This window comes from Enhydra lutris, unplaced genomic scaffold (assembly GCF_002288905.1).
Source record: "Enhydra lutris kenyoni isolate GAN:26980312 unplaced genomic scaffold, ASM228890v2 scaffoldscaffold58, whole genome shotgun sequence".
Classification (NCBI taxonomy): Eukaryota; Metazoa; Chordata; class Mammalia; order Carnivora; family Mustelidae; genus Enhydra; species Enhydra lutris.
The window spans coordinates 7,205,811-7,230,610 of record NW_019154142.1 but is presented as its reverse complement, the minus strand read 5'-3'; the positions used below and the strand labels follow the sequence as shown (position 1 = coordinate 7,230,610).

Below are 24,800 nucleotides of genomic sequence, written 5' to 3'. Positions count from 1 at the left end.
GATACCCTCTAGTTCCATCCACGTCGTCGCAAATGGCAAGATTTCATTTCTTTTGATGGCTGTATAGTATTCCATTCTGTATATATACCACATCTTCTTTATCCATTCATCTGTTGATGGACATCTAGGTTCTTTCCATAGTTTGGCTATTGTAGACATTGCTGCTATAAACATTCGGGTGCACGTGCCCCTTCGGATCACTACGTTTGTATCTTTAGGGTAAATACCCAGTAGTGCAATTGCCGGGTCGTAGGGTAGTTCTATTTTCAACATTTTGAGGAACCGCCAAGCTGTTTTCCAGAGTAGTTGCACCAGCTTGCATTCCCACCAACAGTGTAGGAGGGTTCCCCTTTCTCTACATCCTCTCCAGCATCTGTCATTTCCTGACTCGTTAATTTTAGCCATTCTGACTGCTGTGAGGTGATATCTCATTGTGGTTTTGATTTGTATTTCCCTGATGCCGAGTGATGCGGAGCACTTTTTCATGTGTCTGTTGGCCATCTGGATGTCTTCTTTGCAGAAATGTCTGTTCATGTCTTCTGCCCATTTCTTGATTGGATTATTTGTTCTTTGGGTGTTCAGTTTGCTAAGTTCTTTATAGATTTTGGACACTAGCCCTTTATCTGATATGTCATTTGCAAATATCTTCTCCCATTCTGTCAGCTGTCTTTTGGTTTTGTTAACTGTTTCCTTTGCTGTGCAAAAGCTTTTGATCTTGATGAAATCCCAATAGTTCATTTTTGTCCTTGCTTCCCTTGCCTTTGGCAATGTTCCTAGGAAGAAGTTGCTGCGGCTGAGGCCGAAGAGGTTGCTGCCTGTGTTCTCCTAAAGGATTTTGATGGATTCCTTTCTCACATTGAGGTCCTTCATCCATTTTGAGTCTATTTTCATGTGTGGTGTGAGGAAATGGTCCAATTTCATTTTTCTGCATGTGGCTGTCCAATTTTCCCAACACCATTTATTGAAGAGGCTGTCTTTTTTCCATTGGACATTCTTTCCTGCTTTGTCGAAGATTAGTTGACCATAGAGTTGAGGGTCTATTTCTGGGCTCTCTATTCTGTTCCATTAATCTACGTGTCTGTTTTTGTGCCAGTACCATGCTGTCTTGATGATGACAGCTTTGTAATAGAGCTTGAAGTCCGGAATTGTGATGCCACCAACTTTGGCTTTCTTTTTCAATATTCCTTTGGCTATTCGAGGTCTTTTCTGGTTCCATATAAATTTTAGGGTTATTTGTTCCATTTCTTTGAAAAAAATGGATGGTATTTTGATAGGAATTGCATTAAATATGTAGATTGCTTTAGGTAGCATAGACATTTTCACAATATTTGTTCTTCCAATCCAGGATCATGGAACATTTTTCCATTTCTTTGTGTCTTCCTCAATTTCTTTCATGAGTACTTTATAGTTTTCTGAGTATAGATTCTTAGCCTGTTTGGTTAGGTTTATTCCTAGGTATCTTATAGTTTTGGGTGCAATTGTAAATGGGATGGACTCCTTAATTTCTCTTTCTACTGTCTTGTTGTTGGTGTAGAGAAATGCAACTGATTTCTGTGCATTGATTTTATATCCTGACACTTTACTGAATTCCTGTACAAGTTCTAGCAGTTTTGGAGTGGAGTCTTTTGGGTTTTCCACATATGGTATCATATCATGTGCAAAGAGTGATAGTTTGACTTCTTTGCCGATTTGGATGCCTTTAATTTCCTTTTGTTGTCTGATTGCTGAGGCTAGGACTTCTAGTACTATGTTGAATAGCAGTGGGGATAACGGACATCCCTGCCGTGTTCCTGACCTTAGCGGAAAAGCTTTCAGTTTTTCTCCATTGAGAATGATATTTGCGGTGGGTTTTTCATAGATGGCTTTGATAATATTGAGGTATGTGCCCTCTATCCCTACACTTTAAAGAGTTTTGATCAGGAAGGGATGCTGTACTTTGTCAAATGCTTTTTCAGCATCTATGGAGAGTATCATATGGTTCTTGTTCTTTCTTTTATTAATGTATTGTATCACATTGATTGATTTGCAGATGTTGAACCAACCTTGCAGCCCTGGAATAAATCCCACTTGGTCGTGGTGAATAACCTTTTAATGTACTGTTGAATCCTATTGGCTAGTATTTTGGTGAGAATTTTCGCATCTGTGTTCATCAAGGATATTGTTCTGTAGTTCTCTTTTTTGATGGGATCCTTGTCTGGTTTTGGGATCAAGGTGATGCTGGCCTCATAAAATGAGTTTGGAAGTTTTCCTTCTATTTCTATTTTTTGGAACAGTTTCAGGAGAATAGGAATTAATTCTTCTTTAAACGTTTGGTAGAATTCCCCTGGGAAGCCGTCTGGCCCTGGGCTTTTGTTTGTTTGGAGATTTTTGATGACTGTTTCAATCTCCATACTGGTTATGGGTCTGTTCAGGTTTTCTATTTCTTCCTGGTTCAGTTGTGGTAGTTTATATGTCTCTAGAAATGCATCCATTTCTTCCAGATTGTCAAATTTGTTGGCGTAGAGTTGCTCATAGTATGTTCTTATAATTGTTTGTATTTCTTTGGTGTTAGTTGTGATCTCTCCTCTTTCATTCATGATTTTATTTATTTGGGTCCTTTCTCTTTTCTTTTTGATAAGTCTGGCCAGGGGCTTATCAATCTTATTAATTTTTTCAAAGAACCAGCTCCTAGTTTCATTGATTTGTTCTATTGTTTTTTTGGTTTCTATTTCATTGATTTCTGCTCTGATCTTTATGATTTCTCTTCTGCTGCTGGGTTTAGGCTTTCTTTCTTGTTCTTTCTCCAGCTCCTTTAGGTGTAGGGTTAGGTTGTGTACTTGAGACCTTTCTTGCTTCTTGATAAAGGCTTGTACCGCTATATATTTTTCTCTCAGGACTGCCTTTGCTGTGTCCCACAGATTTTGAACTGTGTGTTTTCATTATCATTTGTTTCCATGATTTTTTTCAATTCTTCTTTAATTTCCTGGTTGACCCATTCATTCTTTAGAAGGATGCTGTTTAGTCTCCATGTATTTGGGTTCTTTCCAAATTTCCTCTTGTGATTGAGTTCTAGCTTTAGAGCATTGTGGTCTGAAAATATGCAGGGAATGATCCCAATCTTTTGATACTGGTTGAGACCTGATTTAGGACCCAGGATGTGATCTATTGTGGAGAATGTTCCATGTGCACCAGAGAAGAATGTGTATTCTGTTGCTTTGGGATGAAATGTTCTGAATATATCTGTGATGTCCATCTGGTCCAGTGTGTCATTTAAGGCCTTTATTTCCTTGTTGATCTTTTGCTTGGATGATCTGTACATTTCAGTGAGAGGAGTGTTAAAGTCCCCTACTATTATTGTATTATTGTTGATGTGTTTCTTTGATTTTGTGATTAATTGGTTTATATAGTTGGCTGCTCCCACGTTAGGGGCATAGATATTTAAAATTGTTAGATCTTCTTGTTGGACAGATCCTTTGAGTATGATATAGTGTCCTTCCTTATCTCTTATTATAGTCTTTGGCTTAAAATCTAATTGATTTGATATAAGGATTGCCACCCCTGCTTTCTTCTGATGTCCATTAGCATGGTAAATTGTTTTCCACCCCCTCAGACCCCTTTCAGGTCTGAAATGAGTTTCTTATAGGCAACATATAGATGGGTTTTGTTTTTTATATCCATTCTGATACCTTGTGTCTTTTGATTGGGGCATTTAGCCCGTTAACATTCAGGGTAACTATTGAGAGATATGAATTTAGTGCCATTGTATTGCCTGTAAGGTGACTGTTACTGTATATTGTCTCTGTTCCTTTCTGATCTACTACTTTTAGGCTCTCTCTTTGCTTAGAGGACCCCTTTCAATATTTCCTGTAGAGCTGGTTTGGTGTTTGCAAATTCTTTCAGTTTTTGTTTGTCCTGGAAGCTTTTATTTTTTATTTATTTATTTTTTAAAGATTTTATTTATTTATTTGAGAGAGAGACAGTGAGAGAGAGCATGAGCGAGGAGAAGGTCAGAGGGAGAAGCAGACTCCCCATGGAGCTGGGAGCCCGATGTGGGACTCGATCCCGGGACCCCGGGATCATGACCTGAGCCGAAGGCAGTCCTCCAACCAACTGAGCCACCCAGGCGTCCCTGTCCTGGAAGCTTTTAATCTCTCCTTCTATTTTCAATGATAGCCTAGCTGGATATAGTATTCTTGGCTGCATGTTTTTCTCGTTTAGTGCTCTGAATATATCATGCCAGCTCTTTCTGGCCTGCCAGGTCTCTGTGGATAAGTCTGCTGCCAATCTAATATTTTTACCATCGTATGTTACAGACTTCTTTTCCCAGGCTGCTTTCAGGATTTTCTCTTTGTCACTAAGACTTGTAAATTTTACTATTAGGTGACGGGGTGTGGACCTATTCTTATTGATTTTGAAGGGGGTTCTCTGCGCCTCCTGGATTTTGATGCTTGTTCCCTTTGCCATATTAGGGAAATTCTCTCCAGTAATTCTCTCCAATATACCTTCTGCTCCCCTCTCTCTTTCTTCTTCTTCTGGAATCCCAATTATTCTAATGTTGTTTTGTCTTATGGTGTCACTTATCTCTCGAATTCTCCCCTCGTGGTCCAGTAGGTGTTTGTCCCTCTTTTGCTCAGCTTCTTTATTCTCTGTCATTTGGTCTTCTATATCACTAATTCTTTCTTCTGCCTCATTTATCCTAGCAGTGAGAGCATCCATTTTTGATTGCACCTCATTAATAGCTTTTTTTTATTTCAACTTGGTTAGATTTTAGTTCTTTTATTTCTCCAGAAAGGGCTTTTATATCTCCCAAGAGGGTTTCTATAATATCTTCCATGCCTTTTACGAGCCCAGCTAGAACCTTGAGAATTGTCATTCTGAACTCTATATCTGACATATCACCAGTGTCTATTGATTAGGTCCCTAGCCTTCAGTACTGCCTCTTGTTCTTTTTTTTTGTGGTGAATTTTTCCGCCTTGTCATTTTGTCCAGGTAAGAGTATATGAAGGAGCAAGTAAAATACTAAAAGGGTGGCAAAGACCCCAGGAAAATATGCTTTAACCAAAAAGAGACCCCAAATCGTGGTGGGGAGAAAGGGGATGAAAAGAAGTTCAGAAAAAAAAAAAAAACAATTAAAAAAAGAAAACGAATAAAGAAAAATATAAAAAAATATATATATTAAACTAGTTAAAAAACGTTAAAAAAGAAAAGGGTAAAAGTTTAAAAAAAATTTAGCGGAAGAAGTAAAGAAAATGAAAAAAAAAATTAAATTAACTGCACGACTAATGAATCATGGGAGAAAGCCATGAGTTCAGAGCTTTGCTTTCTCCTCCTCTGGAATTCCGCTGCTCTCCTTGGTATTGAACCTGCACTCCTTGGTAGGTGATCTTGGTCCTGGCTGGATTTCTTGTTGATCTTCTGGGGGAGGGGCCTGTTGTAGTGATTCTCATGTGTCTTTGCCCCGGGCGGAGTTGCACCGCCCTTACCAGGGGCCGAGCTGAGTAATCCGCTCGGGTTTGCTTTCGGGAGCTTTTGTTCCCTGAGTGCTTTCCGTAGAGTTCCGGAGGACAGGAATGAAGATGGCGGCCTCCCAGTCTCCGGCCCAGAGGAGCCGAGAGCTCGGGGCCCCACTCCTCAGTGCGCCCTCAGAGAATAGCGCCCAATAACTCCCGTCTTCCTGGCCTCCCGCCGCGCTCCGAGCTCACCCAGGCTGCGACCGGTTCAAGATAACCCCGAGCTGAGAGTCACTCCTCGGCTCTATCTCTGTAGCCGGCTTCCCCGGTCTAATACCTGTAAGCTCTGCGACACTCAGACACCCCCGATCCTTCTGTGACCCTGTGGGACCTGAGGCCACGCTGACCCCGCGTGGGCTTCACCCCGGTTTAGCCTCTGGAGCGATGTCCCTCAGCAGAACAGACTTTTAAAAGTCCCGATTTTGTGCTCCGTTGCTCTGCCGCTTGCGGGAGCCGGCCCCTCCCCCCGCGGTCTATCTTCCCGTAGCTTTGGATTCACTTCTCCGGCAGTCCTACCTTTCAGAAAGTGGTTGATTTTCCATTTCTAGAATTGCTGCTCTTCTCTTCGATCTCCCGTTGCATTTGTAGATGTTTGCAATGTTTAGATAAGCTATCTAGCTGATCTCCTGCTACCGGATGTAGCCCCAGCCTGCTACTTCTCTGCCATCTTGACTCCTCCTCCTCCTCATTATGATCTCTTAATCACATTATCACCAAAAAATCTTGAGTTAGCACAGTTAAATTTTTGATTAGGACATTGAAGTTATTTTTTTAATATTAATACCTAGACTTTGTAAAATGATTCATGGTTTACAAAGTGTTTTTATGTCTATAAAATCGTTATTCATTTAATTCTATAAAGTAGGGGTGCCTGGGTAGCTCAGTCATTGTGTCTGCCTTTGACTCAGGTCATAATTCCAGGGTCCTGGGATCGAGCCCCTCATTAGGCTCCCTGCTCCTTCCTCTCCCATTCCCCTGCTTGTGTTCCTTCTCTCGCTGTATCTCTCTCTGGCAAATAAATAAGTAAAATATTTTTAAAAATTCCATAAAATATTTATTATATTCATGTAGATGAGGAATATTGAGGCATCAGAATTTCCTTGGTATCATATAAAAATCATGACCTTTAGCGTAAAAAATGCAAATTTTAAAACATTCGGAGTAAAGATTCGTCTGTTGCTGTGACACGCAGACCATTGGGAAGACTATTTAAGAAGGTTAAGACCCGATGACAATTTGATGGTGCAAAAGAGATCCTCAGAGAATTAATGGCAAGCAAGGCCAAATTACCCATTAGGTGTATTAGGCACAGAACTTAGAGACCATGATACTTTCAGGGGTCCATGAAAATATTTTAATTTCTTTTAAAATTTGTAGGAAAAAATGAACATATCATAATGAATTCAGCCTGTATCTCTATATATTTTATACCAACCCAGTCATAAAATATTATTTATGAATGTAAACACACAAATTTTCAAATGCATTTTCTTCCCTTTTTTTTTTTTTTTTAAAGATTTTATTTATTTATTTGAGAGAGAGTGTGCCTGTTCACATGAGCTGGGGAGGTGGGGGAGGGGCAGAGGGAGAGGGAGAAGCAGACTCCCTGCTAATCACAGGGCTCAATGCTGGGCTTGATCTTAAAAAAAATTTTTTTTTAAGATCTTAGGACTCCAGGATCATGCCTTGAATCAAAGTCAGACACTTAACCGACTGAGCCACCCCTCTTTAGGTACCCCGCAAATGCATTTTCTCATTGAGGAAAGGACTCATGAAGGTAGAAATGCCTAAGACCCATGAAAGTCATAATGCTACCCCAATATTGAAGCCCTAACAGAAACCTCTCTGGTTGCACTGGGCGTTTTCCATTGAGGTCAGATTTCATAGTGTCAATGCATGGTTGGGAAGAAGGCAACAAAAGCAACTCTCAGAATGCTCATGTTCTAAATGAGTGGGTCTTGCAAAAGAAAGGCAAGCAATAAAAATGATTTTTCAAATTACATATTAACTATAAAGGAGATCGGGGGGGATAGGCCCCTCAGTTGTAAAATGTTGCTTGCTAACAAAGAGAGAGTTGATATGATCAAGTGGTCATCGCCTGCCCCGTCCAGAGTTGGTTTGATGTTCATTCGTTTACTCATCCATCCCAGTTGCCTTAAATAAAGAGCCTTATCCCATACTGTAGGACACGATCTGACCCACAGTCAAATGGACCATGTCTGGACATCTGATCTATGAATACCAAGCCTACAAGCTTGCCAGCAACATTGCACTTGTATGGTGGGTGCCGGGGATTGGGCCCCTCATGTCCTCTGTCTCGTGTCTTTGAACTAAAAGGCACTGAGGTGGGGCGCCTGGTGGCTCAGTGGGTTAAAGCCTCTGCCTTCGGCTGGGGTCATGATCCCAGGGTCCTGGGATCGAGCCCCGCATTGGGCTCTCTGCTCCGCAGGGAGCCTGCTTCCTCCCCTCTCTCTCTCTGCCTGCCTCTCTGCCTACTTGTGATCTCTCTCTCTCTGTCAAATAAATAAAGTCTTAAAAAAAAAAAAAAAGGTACTGAGGTCAGGTCCCACATGATAATGAAGCAGGAACAAAGACACATAGGAAATAACTGACTCACATTAGGGGGGAGGGCTACAAGGCTGCTTCTTGGACAGCTGCTGAGGTCTCCAGAGCTACCTCGGCTCCCGTTGCCAGCAGGTGTTATCTGTGCTGTTCGCATCCTGGAGTCTCCAGTAAACCCCTTTACTTTGGCTCAATCTCCTGTGCCTATTGCTTGCAAACAGCCTTGATGGGGCTGGATCTGGGAACCATAGCTAATAGTGGATGTTATACCAAATGCTTCTTTCCCACTAGGCCTCTGACGAAGATATGCTCAGAGATACTAAAACCAGACTGAATATCAAATTGATTGCTTTTATTTGATGACAAGTGCTACTGGAATGTAGCATTCTATTACGTTAGAGTTGACAACATGAGAGAACCCTCTGCCTTTGAACAGAGTTGGCCTGCGTGTCCTAGGATGAAAAATATCAGTAGTTTTGTTCTTTTATTTCCTGTGCAATTCCAGCCTCCAAGCCTGGAGTTTACCGCTGTATGTGAGAAAAGGCCAATTATCTGTATATACCCGCTGTTGAGAAGAACCAGAGAAACTAAGAGTGTAAGGGCAAGAATATGTCCACTAAGGACAGAGGTGATCCCTGAGCAGAACCTGGATCTCCAAGCTCAATATCTAGACTGTCTTCTACTGCTTTTAGAAAAGCTCCTCTAGCATACCAAAACTGGATTTTTTGCTAATCTAGATCTCTTCTTTTCTCCTTTTTCTAAAATTCAGAGGTAAAAGGATACCCCCAAAATATTGCTGTAGCAGCACTCTGGTTCCCAACATCCATATAACTTAGAACAAAAAAGCAGAGCCTTTGCACTGAAATTTCTGCCTGGGGCATTCTCCCCCAGACCCCCTCAAAGAGTCTCTCACTTCTTCATATCTTTCCTTAGTTATCTCCTTAACAAGGCCTAGTCTTACAAAATTGTGGTTTGCCATTAACCAAAGTCCCTTATTGTCCTTTTTAAAACCATTCTTTTAAAAAAAAATATATCACATTCTGACATGCGTATATATATTAATTATATTTACTGTTTATTATATATATTATATATGTATAATAATGTACTCTTGAAAGCAGAAATCTTTGTTTTGGTAATTGATGTATCTCAGATGTCTAGAACAATGTTTGAGGATGAGCGAATGCGTAATAATGAGTGAAAGAATGAATGAATAAATCCTAGTACCAAACGATAAATATTGAAGTAGTCTCTCAAATAAGTCCCATTTCCCATATGTAGAATAATATCTCATAATTTTCCTGTCAACGTTCTGATTTATCTTCACATTTTTTGTCTAATAGATGAAAAATGGTAGGTCGTTGTTTTAATGTATATTCCTTAAGTAATAATATAGTTGAAATTTTTCTACATTTGTTTAGTAACTAGTTAAAATTCATCTTTTATGAACTATTTGAGACAATGCCATTTATTGGAATGCTTACATCCCACCTATTATGTATATTCTGTTATAACATTAGTTTTTTTTTTTTTAAGATTTTATTTATTTATTTGACAGACAGAGATCACAAGTAGGCAGAGAGGCAGGCAGAGAGAGAGAGAGGAAGGGAAGCAGGCTCCCTGCTGAGCAGAGAGCCCGACTCGGGGCTCGATCCCAGGACCATGGGATCATGACCCGAACCGAAGGCAGTGGCTTTAACCCACTGAGCCACCCAGGCGCCCCTAGTTATTGTTTGTTGAGTACTATGTGCCTATGTTCTTAACTACTGTGCTGTGTACTGTTCCATTGACAGCTAAAATTCAATACAGCTATATATAAATAACATGTAATTATACTAGGATATATACCATACACAGATAATAGTCCTAGCTAACATTTCTTGAGGATTTACTGTAAGGATCGTAACAATTTTGCAGAATAGGTATTATTACTACCTTCATTATACTGATGAGGAAATAAAGGGTCAGAGAAGTTAACTAACTCGTCCAAGGTCACACAGCTGGTAACTCAGTTTGAATTCATCATTAGTGCTCTAATGCACTAGTAGTAACAGCAATGTTACATGTTCTCTTTGGCATATGATGTCTTGTATTATGTATTTAAATATACAGATCTGGAGCTGGATAGACTTTTAGTAGATGTTTTAATGATAGGACCTAAAAATTATCCTTAAGCCCTATTAATCCTGGTACAGTACACTGCTGATTTACTAGAAAAGAATTTTTTAGGCGCTTTACTCTAACAATTTTATGTCTACAATCACCACTTCACTTCTAAAATTGAATCCTCTTAGTTCTTGATTTTTAACTAGGTATTATTGGCCTTTAGGTGGTGTTAATTAATATAATATTTATTTTACTAGGGAGCTGAAAGAAAATTATTGCTGCTTAAAAACAAGAATACATGTGCTCTTGAATTTGGGGAATTTTTGTGTTATGTTTTGACAGCATTCAGATTACATTTGCACAATGTATTCCTCATTAGCTTGGTTATTTCACTAAGTATAGCGTTTCAGTTTTGCCAGATTGTCAAATATACTACATTCTGTTTGAGAAATTTGTCTAGGTAGGTTGTTTTTATGTGTTCTAGTTGCTGAGATAAAAGAGCAGCTTTTCCTCAAAGTTTTCTTTAGGGTCTTTGTTATGTTGACTTTGAATATTTACATTTTTTTTTTTTTTTTGTTAAACCATTTATGATTCTGAAGGTATAATACTGAAAGAAACTGATTTTTTTTCTTGGAAGTTATTTTTTCCTGTCTCTTTCAGGGCCACTGGTTAGATGCTTTACTAATAGAGTCTAAAAAAAAAAAAAAAAGAGAATTCTGATGAGCAGAATATCATGCAAAATTCTCCTCTATAAGCTATCAATATCATTTAAAAAATAGTTTTGACTGTTTTTGTAAAACAGGAAAGCTATTAAAAACTGCTAATAAAAAATAGGTGCTTATTTTTGTGCTAATACTAATTACTGATAATGCATGCTTATGTTTGTCACTCATTACATGGCACTGTACCAATCAGTGGGTGACTGAGACTCAGGCACTTACATATGTAAATTAACCATTAGATTTTTTTTTTTCTTTTTTACTTAAGTGAGTCATAATGGAAAGCAACTCTAGGTCATAAAAAAATCTTTTCTCTTTAATGCTAATGAAATGTCCCCCCCTCTCTGTATTAGCAGACTACCCTTATTGGTAATCTGTAGCCTTCTCTTTTGTTCCTGGTGGTAATGAAATGCCGGGTGCTAAAAAAGCCGGCTCTCCAAGAATGTGTGGCCAATTGTCTTCTGTTCACTTCTACTGTAAAATTACTGTTCCCCAGCAAAGCTGAGCAAGTGCAGGGACAAGATCAAAAGAGTATACATTGGCACCCGGCTACCCCAAGTGACTCCTGCTTTATTAATTAGCCATAGCTTCTCCAAGTTAATTTACTCTGGTAGAGCAAAGACATTTTGTAATACAAAAACAACAAATTATGATTCAACCACAAGTCTTTATTGTTTGCTTTTCTTCAACTTCCAGCTTAAACCTTTGCACCGTTACAAGCTAAATGTCTCTTCACTTTTCTAAACCGTAGGGCACGAAAGCTGTTTTTAATTTTTTTTTTTTTCAAAAACATTGGTGAGATAGTCAAATGACCATTTTTATTTTCTAAAATTGGGCAACTTTTAATTGATAGCATTCTCTTTCAAAGTCAGTGTATTGGGAATCCAATTTAAAAGTGCGCTTGCTTCTAAAATTTGCAAGCTTGTTTGCTTTCTCATCAGAAATGCCACTGGTGTCTAAGCATTTGAAAAGGGCCTTCTCTGTGAGTATTTTTGCGGAAGCAAAATTTGACAGTGATCCTAAGCTCCAAATTAAATATCACTTTCCTAAATAATTAAATAGTACGACTTTCCTTTTCATTTTAATCACCACTCTGTAATTTCCTGAAGTCTTTTTAATTTAAGGAATCTTCAGGAGTTTTCTAGTTAATGTTTTAAAGTTATAGCCTAAGACAGCAAAAAAAGACAAAAAAAAAAAGAAAAAAAAAGCTCTGCACATCCCTGTTTTCTGGTTTGGTTTGGTTTTTGTTCAGGTGGGAAAGGAATAATGAAACTTTTGCATAAAACATCAGCTGAAAAGTGAAAACTGACATAGACCTGAGTAAGCCAGGTGGTTGGTTGTTGTGTTATACAACCTCTCAGTTGGTAACTTTAAGTATTTTGATCTAATTTGTAAGAATTCCCCCAATTTCTATGCTCTAACATAGTTTAAAAATAACAATGATATTTATTGTATATGTTTTGTGAATATAAAACAGATTTTATTATGATGATCTAAAATGCTATTAGAGATCAAAATATTTTTACTCGAAAAGTATCTAAAACCCATATTATTATATTTATAAGGGAAGGTGCATTGATTAATATCTACCTTTACTATACATTTGTTTTTGAGCTCAACTTCCTTCCCTCCTTAATTTCTCTATTTCTTTGTGACTTTAAAAAGCTTTTTAAAAAGTTAGTAAGCTTACTTGTTAATTGTGGATTTTTAAAAATTTTAGAAAAGATACATGCATTTCTGTAACTTAGATGGAGTGGTTTTATCTATATTACACATTTCTGCTTTTGTCAGAAGTAATTTTTTAAAGTCCTGCATGAACCATGTTTGTAAGGTTTTTCTTTCTTTCTCTCTCTTTTTTTAATAGAAGGAATATTTGTGTTTGCAAAGGTTAGCAGAGGCTGGCTGTGCTGGAAGTGACTGCAGTGCCTTTTGATTATTCATGGACAGTAATAGAAGGCACTTAAAAAGAACAATGAAATTGCTTATTTTTGTGATGGGCCATCTGTTGAATTGTTTTGTGCAACAATTGCACAATAGTATCTATGTCATATCATTCTATTTTCAACAGCAGCTGATTATGTCTCACTGGCTATTTGTCCTTATTTCTAAAGTCCCATGACCATTTAAAGTCACCTTTTCAGGGACCTTTGCCAGAAAGGTATTAGAAATCTCAATTGGCTTGTTTATTATTCTTTTTTTCTTTTTCTTTTTCTTTTTTTTTCCCCTCTCTCTCCTCTTTTTGCCCTGAGGGGCGGGGGGGTTGGATGGAGTGTGTGATGGGAGTAGGAGGAGGGATTTGGTCATGTTAGTTCTAATTAATCAGACTTCCTAAATGTTTAGGACAATTATCTGTGCTTTCCACCTGTAGTTTATAAAAGAAGTTAACATAGAACCATTTGATAATTTGCTTAGAAATGATAGGCTTGCAAGAAAGAGTCAAGTTTAAAAGACTACCATACAGTCTTTCATGCTTTTAATTATCTACTCTTTTCTTCATGGTGATAATTAGAATTTTTCTCTTGGAATTCACTTCCATCCTTTAAAAAAAAAAAAAAAAAAAAGATGAGCCATTAGCAAATTTGTTAGAGCAGAAGTGAAATTAAAATAAAACAAATGTGTTGTTGTCCATAGGTCACTGACATTGCTGATGCCATGATTCTGAAACAGCTTTTTGAAAATCTGTTCAAAAATGGGGTCGTCGTTGTGGCAACATCCAACAGGCCACCGGAAGGTAAAAACAAACATTGTGCTAATCTCTTCCAATTAGGTGGAAACTAATAAGCTTTGAAAAAATCTATACTTTTTATATTCATCTTACTGTGTTAATAAAATCTGATGACTTTGCTTATCATTAATTTTTAAAGGACTTAATCTAAAAAATCAGTTGGTATTCTTAGTGAGGTAAATCCATGTGATCCCCTGTGTTCGACAGACTTGCTGTTTTTCTCTGAGTGTTTGATTTAAGTTCATATCAAAAAATGATGTTGAAGACCTGGAGGGGGTCCTGTAGGACTAGCCAAGAGGGTCCTTGGCTTTGAGCAGGATGCAAATGCAAAGCAGCAAGAAGTGAGAGCAGAGTTTATTGAATGTACAGAGAGGGCAGATACAGACGAAGCGACTGGGAGACATGGAAAAGAAAGGAGGATGAGTTCTGTCTTTATTTGGGGTCTGGCATTTTTTATTAAGGATCATGGTGTGGTGTATGTGTCCTCTCAGGCATTCAGGAGCCGGTGAGAATGAAGATGAGCCCCGGGTGTTATTCCTTGGAGCCGAGGTGTCTTGGTGTTGAGATGTCTAGCGCTGGTGGTCTGGAATACACATTTGACAGCTTTGCTCAGTCATTGTCATCTGGTCCTTCCTTAGATGTTATTTGTTTTGAAGAAGTCATGAACTTCTTGTCCCTTACAAGGAGGACATACACTATTTGCATTCTGAGGCATGTGTAAAATGGGGTGGGGTGCAGGTCCTGGCAAGAATAGAAGCAGGAAGAGGAGCAAAAAGCAGATTTTTATGGAATTGTTCAGTTTCTCTGTCTCAGAAATACAAACCTTTCTAATAGCTTTTTAGGGGTCATAAAAGAAACTCAGTGAAACAAAAGAGAAAACTCCTAACTGAATCTTAGAAAAAGACTTAATTCTTGCTTGCATAGAAGTAGTTTCTAATACTTAATCTCTAAAGAAGCACTTGTGGGGACTCCTGGGTGGCTCAGTTGTTAAGCGTCTGCCTTGAGCTTGGTCTTGATCCCAGGGTCCTGGGATCGGCCCCATATCAGGCTTCCTGATCGGAGGGGATTCTGCTTCTCCCTCTCCCTCTGCTTCCACCCTCATGTTCTCTCTCAAATAAATAAATAAAATCTTAAAAAAAACAACAACAAAGAAGCACTTGTGGGAGACATTAATTACTTAGTACCTTTTTAAAAAAAGATTTATTTATTTTAGAGAGAGAGTGTGAGTCGGGGGTGGTGCAGAGGGAGAGAATCTTAAGCAGGCTCCCCGCTGAGTATGGAGCCCAGTGCAGGGCTCAGTCCCACAACCCATGAGATCATGATTTGAGCCAAAACCAAGAGTCCAGTGCTTAACTGATTGAGCCACCCAGGCACCCCAATTACTAATACCTCTGAATCCAGTTAATTCAAACAAGTGTAATTATACCTAATCTGTTATACTACAAGAAAATTGTGAATGATTCTGTCAGGGGCATTTATTAAAATTTATATAAGTTTATGGAGAGCGTTCTTATGATTTACCAGGGTGGCAACCTTATGAGACAAGGCAGTGAGTTTTTTCATATTACATCATTTATCAAGACTCTCTTTTAGCTGACTATTGACCTAATAATGTCATCAGTATTATCTTTAGACACTCAGTGACAAGCTATGTTTATAATTAGCAAGGTGCTAGAACAAGCTTGCCGCCTCCCTTACCACCAGTAAAGACCGCTGAAAAGAAAATTGCAGTTGGCTGTGATAACTGAGGAAGGACTGCCACAAGGAAATGTTAAGGAACATTCTGGAGCTCCTAGCTTTGTAGAGTGAGCAAAGTTACAGGCCCACCAGGGCAGCATGTAGAGCCACTTTTCCAGAGAAGACTGAAAGGTTAAGATGTGGAATTGAAAAAAATTGGGCATTAACCACAAATGTGAACCATAGAAGGGATACCGTTACATATTTGGTTTTTTGGCCATGGCAGACAAGTGATCATCATGAATGGCTTAATATTTTAATATAAAGAAGATGGCATGTATATATATGCCAGGTAAAGATAAATGTGTAGGACAAAGAATAAATAGGTCAGTGGAAGGCATTTGACTGCAAAGGGGCAAAATGAGAGATTTTTTTTGGGGGGGGTGATGGAAATGTTTTGCATCCCGATTGTGGTTGTGATTACATGTATTCAAACTGATAGAACTGTACACCAGAAAAGTTAATTGAAATTAACAACAAATCACATGGATAATCAATGGCAGAGAAGAGGTTAGAACCTAGATATTGTGACTCTTTAACACATTGTCCTCTATCATTTCTCCTTGTTGGTCATCCCTGACCTTTTTGTACCCTGTCCTAGAAAAAGGACCAACAACTTGGTTGATTTCCAACCAACAAAATGCATTCAACTTTTTTTTTTTTTTTAAGATTTTATTTATGTACTTGACAGATCACAAGTAGGCAGAGAGGCAGGCAGAGAGAGAGAAGAGGAAGCAGGCTTCCCACTGAGCAGAGAGCCCAATGTGGGGCTCGATCCCAGGACCCTGGGATCATGACCTGAGCCGAAGGCAGAGGCTTTAACCCACTGAGCCACCCAGGCACCCCTACGTCACAGCTTTTAATCTAGAGCCCCAACATAGGTTGTTAACTGTTTTAAAATAGCATCTACTTTCTCCTCTCTCTCTCTCTGTCTTTCTCTCTGCTTACTTGTGATCTCTGTCTGTCAAATAGATAAATAAAATCTTTAAAAAAAATAAAATAAAATAGTATCTACTAATTCTTGGAGTGTTACAAGAGGTGGGGGAAGAATCTTCTCGCCAGAGAGTTCTCCCAGTAGCTGGAGAGAGCATGACGCATGTGAGTAATTGAAAGGTAGCCAGTGTGGCGGGAGAACCAGAGGAGCGGGGAATAGGATGCAGTGAGGCACAACGTGAATCTGGAGAAGTGAGAGCTAGACTTTATAAAGCTGTAATAAGGACTTTGGATTTTATTCTAAGAGAAATGGGAAGATACTGAAATACTTTAAGTGGGGACTGACAAGATCAGAGGTGGACTATCACTGGGTGTAGTGTACAGAATGGTTACAGAGTGGGGTGTGTTAATATGGTGGCCTCAGTGAAGACATCTTAGGAGATCTTGCAGTACACTGGGTGAGAAGTGGTGCTAGCTTGTTATAAGGCAGTGATTGTCACCTAGGGGGCTATTTGGCAATGTTAAGGTAGTTTTGGTTGTCACAACTAGGCAGGGTGGTGTTGGGTACTGCTATCGGCCTCTAGTCATTCTATAGAAGCCAGAAATTCTGCCAAAATGTCATATAATATGCATGGCTACCCCCCACAACAAGGAATTATTTAGCCAAAGATGTCTGTAGTTCGGAGGTTCAGAAAGTCTGATATAAGGTGATCCCTATGGATATGAAGAGGATAGATCTGAAAGATAGTCAAGAAGTAAAATGGATAGCACCTGGTTATAGGTTGAATACTGAGGAAAAGAGAAAGAAAAATGTAGAAACTGCTTTAAAATTTCAGGCTTGTAAAACTAGGTGGTAATGTCTGTCATTTAATAAAGACAGTATAATCTGGAGGTTAAAGATTCAGAAGATAGTGCTCAGGTGAGAAAAACATTTTTTCCCCTTCATTAATTTTTTTGGCTTCTCTGTTTAATTTTCTTCCACTTCATTCATTTCATTGCCTCCATTTCTAGTTGTAAAGCATCAACTTCATGAACAAGAATGGGGATTATTGTTGTTGATGGAAGCTATTCTCATACCCTCATCTCTTAACAGCCTATAACTTAATTGTCAATTAATAGACAAATTATTAATTTTAGTAGAAAGTGATCAGGAACATTTAATAAGGAACTAATATTTTTTACTTAATTGGTTTGTTTGTTTATTTATTTATTTATTTGAGAGAGAGAGAGCATGAGAAGAGAAAGGTCAGAGGGAGAAGCAGACTCCCTGCCGATCAGGGAACCCGATGCAGGACTCATTTCTGGGACTCCACGATCATGACCTGAGCTGAAGGCAGTTGCTTAACCAACTGAGCAACCCAGGCGCCCCAGCAATCAGTAATTTTAATGGGAAAAAAACTGATAGCCAAGTGAAAGCAACACCAGAGTTTAGGAACCTAAGAGAGAAAAATCCTGTAGAAGAGAAGAAAAGGATGCAAAACTTGGGGCTGGAGGCAAAGGGAATAAGGTACCAATGAATGACTGCCTGTATGTCCTACTTTTGAATTCCTGTCTTGCTTGGGCCCAAGGCCTCACCTTCTATACCACCATGTAGTTGTTAAAACCCCAAACCAGGGCATGTCTTGTGATGAGCACTGGGTGTTAAAGGCAGCTAATGAATCTGTGAACATTACTCAAAAACTAATGATGTACTATATGTTGGCTAACTGAACATAATAACTATAAAAAAAGAACAACCCAAACTTTAAAAAAAAAAAAGAAAAGAAAAGAAATGGAAGGAAAACTTCTAAATTAATTCTGAGGCCAGCATAACCAGATAGCAAAACCAGGTAAAGGCTCCACTAAAAAATGAGAACTACAGGCCAATATCCCTGATGAGCATGGGTGCTAAAGTTTTCAGTAAAATACTAGCAAATTGAATCCAACAGTACCTTAAAGAATCATTCACTACTCATGTGGGACTTATTCCTGGGCTGCGGGGGTGGGTCAATATTTGCATTTCACAACACCAGTTTATATTTATCTCACAAACATTGTCAATAGAGTATTTGTTTATGTTTCCCTTTTCATGTTCACTGCTAGGAAGCTTAGATTCAAACTTGTAGATGACCCAGAGCAAATATTTAAGTCATTATACTATGCAGTTTGGGCTTTGTTCCCAGCTTCATTCAATATCCTCTCATTTTCTTCTTCTCTCATCCTCCTTTTTTTTTTTAATTTAATTTTTTTCAGTGTTCCTACTTTTAATCTATGTTCCTTTGTTGCATTTTATTTAATCTCATAAGCTTCCTTAAATCTTTTTTGGAACCTGGGGATACAAACAAATATAAAGTTCATAAGCAAATGTATTTCAATAAAGCTTGTATCTATTTTTGCAAATCGAAAAACAAAACAAAAACAGCAAACAAACAAAAAACCCAAACCAGTATCAGCTGATGATTACTGCTTTACCTTTTAGTCTCCTATTTGTTAGTCTGTAGGGGTTTTCCTAGTTTCTTGCAGGCTTTAAATATGTTTAGTATATTTTAAATGAAGTTATAGTGTAACATTTTTAATGCTACTATTTTATATTTTGCTGGATTATCTGGTTAAGGCTTTTGAAAGTGAAACAGAGAGGATCTTGGATCAGATCCATAGGAATAGGAAATTGCTAGAAAATTTTCAGATAAATTAGATCTAGATCTACTTTGTATTTAATTTCTTATTTTTGTAAAATCTCACTTAGAAGATTTATTTGTCATTTTTATCATTTAAGGAAATAGTTTATGTGGCCCATATACAAATAGACAGTTTTACTTTTCAAAGTTTATGCCGTCAGGTCATTAGAAAAGCCTAAAACAAAAATCTACAATTAAAATTTCATATATATGCTACTCAGTTTTTAGGTTCTGAAATAAAACTTTGTTAATTAAATGATATTCTAATAGAGAAAATACATATTTAAGAACATGAGGACCCTAACAACAGATTGATAATAGGCAAGTAAATGAAATTATTTAAAATGTAAAATTATAAGTTTAAGAACTTATTCAATCAAAAAATAAGAATACATTTTTATGGGGAAATAGAATATGTAAATTCATTTCAACTGTTCTTCTTTGACAGTAAAACACAGAGTGTTAAAAAAAAGAAAGTCCCCTATTGACTGACGTTTAGGACTCAGAACAGTGCATTCTGGTCTTTCTAGTTTTACATTTACTGTTTATTACAATAAAAATGCTGCAGGCAGCATTAGAATGCCCAAGAACGATCCTGTATTAGATTAACAGGCAACAACACTATGTGATCCTTCCTCAAGCAGCACATCTACAGTAAATAAAAAGCTGGATATCACTATAAAGTTGGCTAGCAGTTATGCACACAGATACAATAAATGTAATATATCATATTAATATTTCTAGGGAGAAAAAATCCAGTTGTGTTCACCATAAAGGCTATAAACTTTGGCAAAATTCAGCATCTTTCTTGATAGAATCACTTCCTAAAATATAAATAGATGGGTAGTTTCTTAATATGATATCAAATATGGGTATGTCAGTTCAAAAGTCCGAATTATGCTTAGTGGGGACACTGGCATTTCTGTGGTGAGTATGAACAAAGGAAGGATGCCAACTATCACTTTTTAACATTGAACTACAGTAGAGACAGAGACATAAGAACAACTAGGAGGTTAGGGAGGGGAACCAAGGAAAAACCACATATCTTCATTTTAGGGATTCTCCAAGATTAGTCATATCACTCCTTTTTCAAGGTTATATAAAAAGAAAATACCATAATATGGGAACAATAAGTAGAAAAGAGAAGTAAGTATTAGAAAATTTCTGTGTTAGAGTCTTTAAAAATCAAGAAAACATAGACTGTAATATAGAAGATCTAAGCAGAGAGAAGACAGATTGAATTGAAAACCTTTTTATAAGAAATTGGCTAAAATAAAAGAAAGTTAAATGAAATAAAAAAGATTAAATTAATTTAAATTAATGAAAGCATTAGAAGCATTAACTTTTAGAATGGAAACTATAGAAAATGAAATCAGTGATGTAGGAAAACAACATAAGAGGTATGTAGAAATAGAATGAAAGAATAAAAGGATGAAAAAAATAAGTGTCCTGGAGGAAAGAGGTCTTAATGTGAACTTACTAAAAAGAAATGCTTGAAATAAGAAAATTGATGATACCAATGAACCGAATGTAATTGAATATTTGTAGTTACTGCTTGCTTAGATATTTGTGAATTGTGTTCCCCTTTGAAAGAGTGTTTGCTGATCCTGAGTGACAGCATCATCATTTGTTGTACTTATAACTAGGGAAATACACAGTCAGGTATTTTATTTTATTTATTATTTTTTTAGATTTTATTTATTTATTTGACAGAGAGAGAGCGAGCATGAGCAGCAGAGAGAGAAGGAGATTACCTGCTGAGTAGGGACCCCCCAGGTGGGGGCTCGATCCCAGGACCCTGGGATCGTGACCTGTGCCAAGGGCAGATGCTTAACCCACTGAGCCACCCCACAGTCAACTATTTTAGAATTTAAGATACACCTTCTAGGGTGCCTGGGTGGCTCAGTGGGTTAAGCCTCTGCCTTCGGCTCAGGTCATGATCCCAGGGTCCTGGGATCGAGCCCTGCATCGGGCTCTCTGCTCAGCAGGGAGCCTGCTTCCCTCTCTCTCTCTCTGCCTGCCTCTGTCTACTGTGATCTCTCTCTGTCAAATAAATAAATAAAATCTTAAAAAAAAAAAAAAGATACACCTTCTACTTTTCAAATAACTAGAGAAAAGATAAAAGAAAAAATATCTCTTAGAGCAAAAACTAGAAAGCAGAAGAAACAGCAACAAGTATGGGTAAAGAACGTAAAACAAGATCAGGCATGCTGACAGAAGATATAAATGGGTTACATTTCTCTATTAAAAATGAAAACTTCTGGAATGCCTGGGTGGCTCAGTGGGTTAGGCCTCTGTCTTTGGCTCAGGTCATGGTCTCAGGGTCTTGGGATCAAGCCCTGTATCGGGCTCTCTGCTCAGCTGGGAACCTGCTTCCCCTCCCCCACCCCTCACCGCCTGCCTCTCTGTCTACTTGTGATCTCTCTCTCAAATAAATAAATAAAATCTTTAAAATAAAATAAAATAAAAACTAAAACTTCTGATATGGCTGAGTAAGCTCCTAGCCAAATGGCCTTCTTTGAGACAATATGGAAAAAATATATAACACAACTATCTGAAGGTCTTGAAGAGTAAAAAATGTCGGGCAGATCCTAGAAGGGAGATAGACTTAGAAGAAAGTCCAAAATTGGAGAGAATATCTTTTCTTTTCTTTCTTTTTTTTTTTTTAAATAGCTGTCATCTTTAAGGTAGGTAAAGTCAGTGCTGCATTGAATGACCGAAATTCTGATAAAAAACTCACAGTCTTTCTGGCCTAAAGAACCAGATGGTGGAGTTTGGGGCAAGCATTACTGCAGGAAAATGAGAAGTTAACCCCAGAGTGAACTAGATGGATATAGCCCCAAGTTCTATGTATAAATCTTGCCCAAACCTCTGACTGACCTCTTAACCAATACATTTGCAAGGTAGATCACAAACTTCCTACTAAAGATAGGGTACTGAACTAAGCTTTCAGTTTGTAGTTAGAGTCATCCAATTCTTGCTAAAACAAAAATACTGACACTCTTCAGAAAAAAAAAACCAGAATCCATAAGGTCCAGGATACAATCTCAGAATGAAGAATGAGGAAAATATGACCCATCCTTAAGAGAAAAACAATCAACAGAGATCAATCCCAATATGACCCAGATATTGGCAATAGACTTTAAAGCAACAATTAAAACAATAATTGTAGAGAAATGAGGTAAAGACAAAATATGTTCATAATGAAAGAAGAGATAGGAATTCTCAGCAGAGAAACAGCAATCATAAAAAAGTACCAAGTTAAGTTTTAGAATTAAAAAAGACAGTGTCTTAAGTAAAAATTCACTTGATGAGCTTAATAGCAGAATGGAGATAACCTAAGATCATTTCAGTAAGAGGGCATCTTTTGTCTAGTACCAAAATGAGCATGTAAATTTCCTGGGAAATAGTCTGGGATATAGCTGCACAAGAATGATTTTCTGCTTTACTAGAATGTACTATTACAGTTACTTCAGCTATAATGATTTATGATACCAACAAGAGGAAATATTTTCAACATTAAGGAATCAATTAAGAGGTCTTTGACAGCAAGGCCCATCTAATTTTGTAGTTGACATTGTAGGAAATAAGTGTGATTTTATCATAAAAAGAAAGTCGTGAAGAGAGATGCTAAGGACTCCACTGACTCATTCATACAGTTTTTGTAGAGATCAGTACAAAAACCACAATGAACTTAAATGAACTCTAAAGAAGTTTGTCAAAGAATTCCATTCATTCACACTAATACTCCATCTGGTAGTAAGAACTTCAGAATACAAAGACAACTTTTATTTAGAGTCCAAGTGAAAGCTGTTGTTAACTAAGCCTCAGCCACTCACACTAGATAATGAAATAGATGGTTCTAAAAGTTAACAGGAGAGTTGGAGTCTCTGCCACTAATTTTTGCCTGGCTCATTTTGGATAGTCTTCATGCATAAAAGGTACCCGGAAATATAGATGCTCTGTTCTGTCATTGAACACTTAAGTCATGATATTTAAATCTATTGACTTCCGCTAGAAAAAGAAGCTTAGGTATGAAAAACTACTTTATTGATGTTTAACTTTACCAAAAATAAATATGTAAGTATATGGATGGTAGTATTTTTGTAATAAAGATTTTATGTAACATTTTGTGAAGTTTCTCTTTCATGGTGCCTGTAATTTCCTTGGATTCCCATTATCACTCTAACAGGGGATCGTATCCTTTAAAATGTTGTAGGATATCTAAAGTGAGGGGCTGGTAATTTTTATTTAAATAAAAAGTAGATTTAATTTACAGGACTATTTGTAGGATTGATTAGAAGGATTTCATCTTCCTGCCATCATCTCTATAGCAGTTTTCATTGAAAATATTAACTAAGGATATATGCACTAACACAACGTCAATAATAATAGATGTGTAGATCACCCTAACTTTTCTTTCTGATTTTTTGTGTACGACCAAACACATTACTGGCATTTAAAAAAAAAAAAAGCTCTTATGGTCATGGTAGTGGTGGTACATAACCTCTCTAGAATAAATTTAGTTTTATTTGTTGCTTTAAATTGATGGGCAATGATTAAAAAGGAAGGAAAAAATAAAAAGAAAGAACTAAGAAAGGAAAAAAGTAAACTAAATAATATAAATGTTAATTTTATATTTAACTCAGATGTTTTGTGAAGAACAGATAGTTAAACATTATCTAGTATGTGTAAAGTCTATGTGAGATCTGTACTTGTGGTTTTATAAGTTCTATAAATACTTTTATAAATCTGTAAATTCTAAGTTTCATCCAAAACTCCAAAAATGTAAATGTCAAAACAAGTATTACTAGAGATTAAGAATGACATTTCATAATGATAAAAGTCTGTTTATTAGAAAGCCATGACAATCTTAAATGTATACGCCAAATAACACATCTTCAAATTAAACGAAGCAAAACAGAATTTATGAGTGAACTAGACAATTGAATAATCATAGTTGGAAATTTGAACATCCCTCCTAAAGTGGTTGAATGAACAAAAATTTATAAAGATACAGATAATCATCTGTTTGACCTAATTAGTACTTATTGAACATTAAACCCAGTAACTGCAGAATTCAGTCTTTCTTTCTAAGTACACATTGTATGTTCACCAAGACTGAACATATGCTGGGCCATAAACCAAGTCTCAACAAATAAATAAAGTTTGAAATCATATAGAATGATTCTGACCATAGTAGAATTAAATTAAATGTGAATATCAATGAGATATCCAGAAAACTCTCAGGTATTTGCAAATTAAATAATACATGTAACTAACTAATCCATGGATTAAATAAGAAATCACAATGAAAATGAGAAAATGTTTTGAAGCAAAAGAAAATGAAAGTGTAACATTGAAATTTTTAAGATGTTACTAAACAGAACAGTTCTTTGAGGAAAATTTGTAGTTAAAAAATTTTTTTTAAAAGAAAAAAGTCTCTAAAATCAGTGACCTTGGGCTGCCTGGGTGGTTCAGTGGGTTAAGCCTCTGCCTTCAGCTCAGGTCATGATCTCAGAGTCCTGGGATCGAGTCCCGCATCGGGCTCTCTGCTAGGCAGGGAGCCTGCTTCCTCCTCCCTCTCTCTCTCTCTCTGCTTGCCTCTCTGCCTACTTGTGATCTCTCTCTGTCAAATAATAAAATCTTAAAATAAAATAAAATAAAATAAAATCAGTGACCCTAAGGAGCCAACAGGCAGGGGCGCCTGGGTGGCTCAGTAGGATAAAGCCTCTGCCTTCTGCTTAGGCCATGATCCCAGCGTTCTGGGATCGAGCCCCGCATCGGGCTCTCTGCTCAGCAGGGAGCCTGCTTCCCTTCTGCTCTCTCTGCCTACCTGTGATCTGTCTGTCAAATAAATAAATAAAATCTT

At 37.4% G+C, this 24,800-nt stretch overlaps 1 protein-coding gene across 2 annotated transcripts in view; it reads left to right on the top strand.

The window, feature by feature from the left end:
• LOC111158338 (AFG1 like ATPase) overlaps positions 1–24,800 on the top strand; it is a 236,522-nt gene that overhangs the window by 92,275 nt on the left and 119,447 nt on the right. For both annotated transcript variants that reach the window (XM_022520315.1, XM_022520316.1), the window contains one exon: positions 13,508–13,607. In XM_022520315.1, the coding sequence (XP_022376023.1) occupies positions 13,508–13,607 (100 nt within the window). The remainder of the gene's footprint in view (positions 1–13,507; positions 13,608–24,800) is intronic.